Source organism: Podarcis erhardii (genome assembly GCF_964252035.2).
Source record: "Podarcis erhardii genome assembly, contig: HAP1_SCAFFOLD_676, whole genome shotgun sequence".
In the NCBI taxonomy this organism is placed as follows: domain Eukaryota; kingdom Metazoa; phylum Chordata; class Lepidosauria; order Squamata; family Lacertidae; genus Podarcis; species Podarcis erhardii.
The window spans coordinates 13375-17597 of NW_028292848.1; the positions used below are offsets into that span (position 1 = coordinate 13375).

Below are 4223 nucleotides of genomic sequence, written 5' to 3' on the forward strand. Positions count from 1 at the left end.
CAACAACAACCAATTTTGATTTATGGAAAATCAACCACCAGGCTCACATACACTGGAACAAGCATTGTATTTGCATAGATAGAAATTTGCAAATTACGTATACATTTATGTGTAAATCGCTGCCAGCAGCTCCGCTCAGGACTAAGTACTGTTGGAACGCTTCATCACACTCTCTATATGGTGTGATCAGGTGTATACCACGCAGTCTGCTCACCATGCCCAATATCGCAAGATATCTGACTCTCAAACAAAATTTTTTCATGTAATTGCTTCTCGCAGCCTCAACAAAAGCCAAAAAAAATAACGCCAAGTTTAGTGAGAAGGGCGAAAACGAATCCGATGCACACAACGGTTAGAGTCAGCCGTTCAAAAAACTACAACGTCTGTCTTTCCTGCAGTTCACAAATGGACATGCTCTTGCAAGGCTGCCAAAGCATTGAAGAAACGCACTTTTCCACGTATTAGAGAGAGGGTCTACATAGAACCAAGTAAGCAACGCGGCGATGATAGAAGGAACTCCTGCACATATCATCATGGGAACAATGCCTCCTGCATTCAAAATAGCTTTCATAGCGTAGATCCCTGCAACAGCCCCAATTTTTCCCAGCCCAGCGCTGACGCCCGAATATGTGCTGCGTACTTCTGGAGGGAACACGATAGAGGGTAATATGAATGTCGTGATAGAAGCACCCCAATTTATAGTGTAGTTTACGATGCAGAGCAGGATCATCTGCGCCCATGCCACATTTCTTAAAGAAATGCTTGTTGCTGCCAAGAGAAAGGCCGAGCCACCTAGACTAACAAATCCCCAAAACTGAAGCCACTTTATTCCCATCTGTTTCAGCACCAGGATGCCCATATAGCAACCCGGAATCCCCACTCCATTCAAAATGATATTTTGCCATATGACACTGGTGACAGAGCTCTCGCCTTTCCAAATCGCCTGCGTTAGTTCAGGCTGCACCAAAAGAATGCCATATGCAGTAACGTCGTACAGGAGCCAGCATACGCCTGTACCTAACAGTTGACGCCAGTAGTGCCGCGTGACAAAAACAGAAGCCAAGTGCTTTACCAGATCTTTTGAATGGGACTCTCGTGTATCTGGTGTATTCCATGCCGGCAGCCATATGAGCAAAGCAGGAAGAGCGCCAAACGCGAGCAGCACGCGAAAACATACATCTACATTTTTCGTACTAGTCCATAATATTAACGCAAGGATGTACGGAAACATTATACCAGGAACGTTCATGCTGTACGCCCACGAAACACGCATGCTGCGCTCGTCTGCTTGGTCAGTGGCAGCGCCTTCAGCAGCACTAACAGCAGATAACGGATATACTCCTCCCGATCCGACACCTAGTATAAAACGAAAAACCCCCATTATGATCAAAACAGATGCGCCGCTTCCCCATGCGCACACAGACGAGAGCAGAGCCCCGATAAACACTAATGAAAGAGTAAAAATCATTGCCAAACGACGCCCAATAAAATCTCCAAGATAACCCATGGTGCACATGCCAACAATTGCTCCTGCGTACGAGAGCATCTTTACGGTACTGTTTCCGATAACATGCTCGCTGGCGTTTTTGTACCTGAGATCTTGATTCATCAAAAAAAGAGCTATGGAGGTCACCGTAAAATTGTAGTTGCTCGAGAAGACAGCCAAACACGGTACCAAAAGACTATGCGCTTTTGCACTGTTCTTTCTCATGAATGTGTCACTTGCACAAACTTGATCGTTTGAACTGCTCTTCAACGCGTGACTACTTGTCACAGACAAAACTCCAGTTAGCGCATTAGTCCCAGACTCGGGAAATGCTACTTCTTTCTCACCACCTTTAAAACCAGTAGATGCACCATTGTTGATCCTGTTGCTTGAACTTTCATCCTCTCTTTTACCTTCGCAATTGGTCTCAAGATAGTTCTCTGTTTCCCTGATATCTTTGGAATACACAGCCTTTCCTTCAGACAGCCAGCTGTTGCTGCTTGTGCGAGAATTGAAATGGTCAGCGCCAAAAACATGTGCATGTTCCTCATTCGGCATACGCGATGAAGTCATTTCCATCTGCACAGCTAAAGAAAATGCCGTATTGCTCTCCACGCTTTGTGCTTCTGCGATACTACCATTGCAGTCCGCTTCTACGAGCATACCGCTGAATGTTGAGAGAGTGTGAGGCTGTGCGCTCTCCCATCCATCAGCCACAGTGCCCTCGCTTTCGACGGTTGCTGTTGCTTTGGTGGAGATGGCGTCCACCGTGAAAAACATAGTTTCGTTTCCGTTTCCTTGATTATAGCAATAAAATAAAAAGCGCAGATTAATCTCTACAGATCATGCTACCGTTTTTTAGCACATAATCACAGTGTATATAGCCCCGCAGCGTCCCCTATTTTCCCTAGAATTTGATTTTAAGGGCTCCAGAGAAGTGTACGACTGAGTAGGCATATCGACGATTGTGTTGCTTGAAGCTGCAAAACAGCTATACCTCCACCGATCCGGCTTCGCGGTGCCTCCTATCACACGTAAACTTGCCCCAAAATTTTGCAGAAGCATGATATTCAGAACAGAATACGAACTACTTTACGAATAGCCATACAACCAAAAAAAATTGCAAAAATTCACCGGTAGGACAGCGCATAACCGGATACTTCTCCCGACCGCATGTCCCTCGTAACCTTCTCCGCCTGCCCCCTTCTCGTATATAAGAATCTGAGACACCACGGTACCTTCCTTATTGCACGATCGTACATCGCTCTTCAACTGTCGAGACAGCAGCACATAATTTCTCAGAATACTCGAGTAGTCAAAGATATTTGTCTTGTACAGCCCCCACATCCGTCGACACTACCAAAGCAGACATTTGACAGAGCGAGGATGCGTTTGGCCACAAAAATCGCTTACGAAAATCCATATGCTATGAAATGTTTTGTACGTTACACAATCGAGAAGCGAGAATCAAACGTTAGGGCGTTTGAAAAAGCTGACATCATGGAGGAGGCAGATTAATCTCTACAGATCATGCTATCGTTTTTCAGCACATAATTATAGATTATATAGCCCCGCAGCGTCCCCTATTTTTTTTAGAATTTGATTTTAAGGGCTCCCGAGGAGTGTACGACTGAGTAGGCATATCGACGATTGTGTTGCTTGAAGCTGCAAAACAGCTTTACCTCCACCGATTTGCCGCTCCCGCGCTATGAAATATTTCTTTTTCTGGGTGCTCGAATTTCATCCTATAAAGTAGGGTTGCCACTGCAACTCTGTCAGAAGAGCTCCATCGTGTATCGTTTGCAGCACATCGACACCGCATATACTGGCGCGACTATATGCGGGCACGGGAAAGCCGAATCTGCCCCGGTGCGTTAGTGAAAAATCATTGTGCTAGAAATTCAAAGAAAACCAGCTTAATTGTAATACCGTACAAAGCCAACGTTTAAGACAAAACAAACTGCACCGCTGGGTACGCGAGTCGATACTCAAACGCTTTTGCAGCACGTAAAGATTTCGACACTGATCATGCAGTGAATGTGAAGGACCGCTAGCGTTGAATACCTTTCGAACAACCGTGCTATATTACGAGACCCGTCAGCTATACTTGAGTGAAATCACATAGACAGCAGGGAGGCGCGCTGAAAAATTGAGCTTGGTTTGGCGCTCGATCCTCACAAGCGTCACCTCGTACTGCAGACAAGAACTATAAATTCCTGGCATATACTGTGAATAGTGATTGTATGTAGTCGAAACAGCGGCGACCTGCCTCTACTATCAGCGCGTGTAAAATTGGCTTCCATACTTTTGGTAAAGGAGGCAACATTAAAGAGGGCGACAATTGGTGTTAGTCAGAAAGTGACGATCATGAAAAATCTCTAGTAGGCTACTAGAGTTGCTACCGATAGAATCAGTCGACTTTTTACTCGCAGTACATACGTTTTTGTTAATACCGAAACAAGAAAATTTCTATTCCGCCAGAATCAATTTTTTTGAGAAAAGTTGACAAAAGCAGAAATCAACCGTGCTGTTCAAAAAGCAGCTCACAAATTTTTGAATACACAAACAATAGGCAAGAAGTTATGTGCGGCCGGCCTGGCATTTGTCGTCAGATAGTCCGCTCTGCTTGTCCAGATTTCTCGACGCTGTTAATAGAGTGGGGCAACGTGAGAGTAAGCATCTATTGAGCACGAAGTTGTGGACATTTGAAAATGTGGCGGTAACTTTTCATTAGCTA

At 45.0% G+C, this 4223-nt stretch overlaps 1 protein-coding gene across 1 annotated transcript; it reads right to left on the reverse strand.

Annotated features, from left to right (window-relative positions):
* Positions 1–358: 358 nt before the first annotated feature.
* Positions 359–2266, reverse strand: LOC309334361 (inorganic phosphate transporter PT2-like; the record flags this gene model as incomplete). The annotated part of the gene is made up of 1 exon (XM_081882343.1): positions 359–2266. The coding sequence occupies one exon, from the start codon at positions 2264–2266 to the stop codon at positions 359–361; it is 1908 nt and encodes a 635-aa protein (XP_081738469.1).
* Between the last annotated feature and the right edge of the window lie 1957 nt (positions 2267–4223).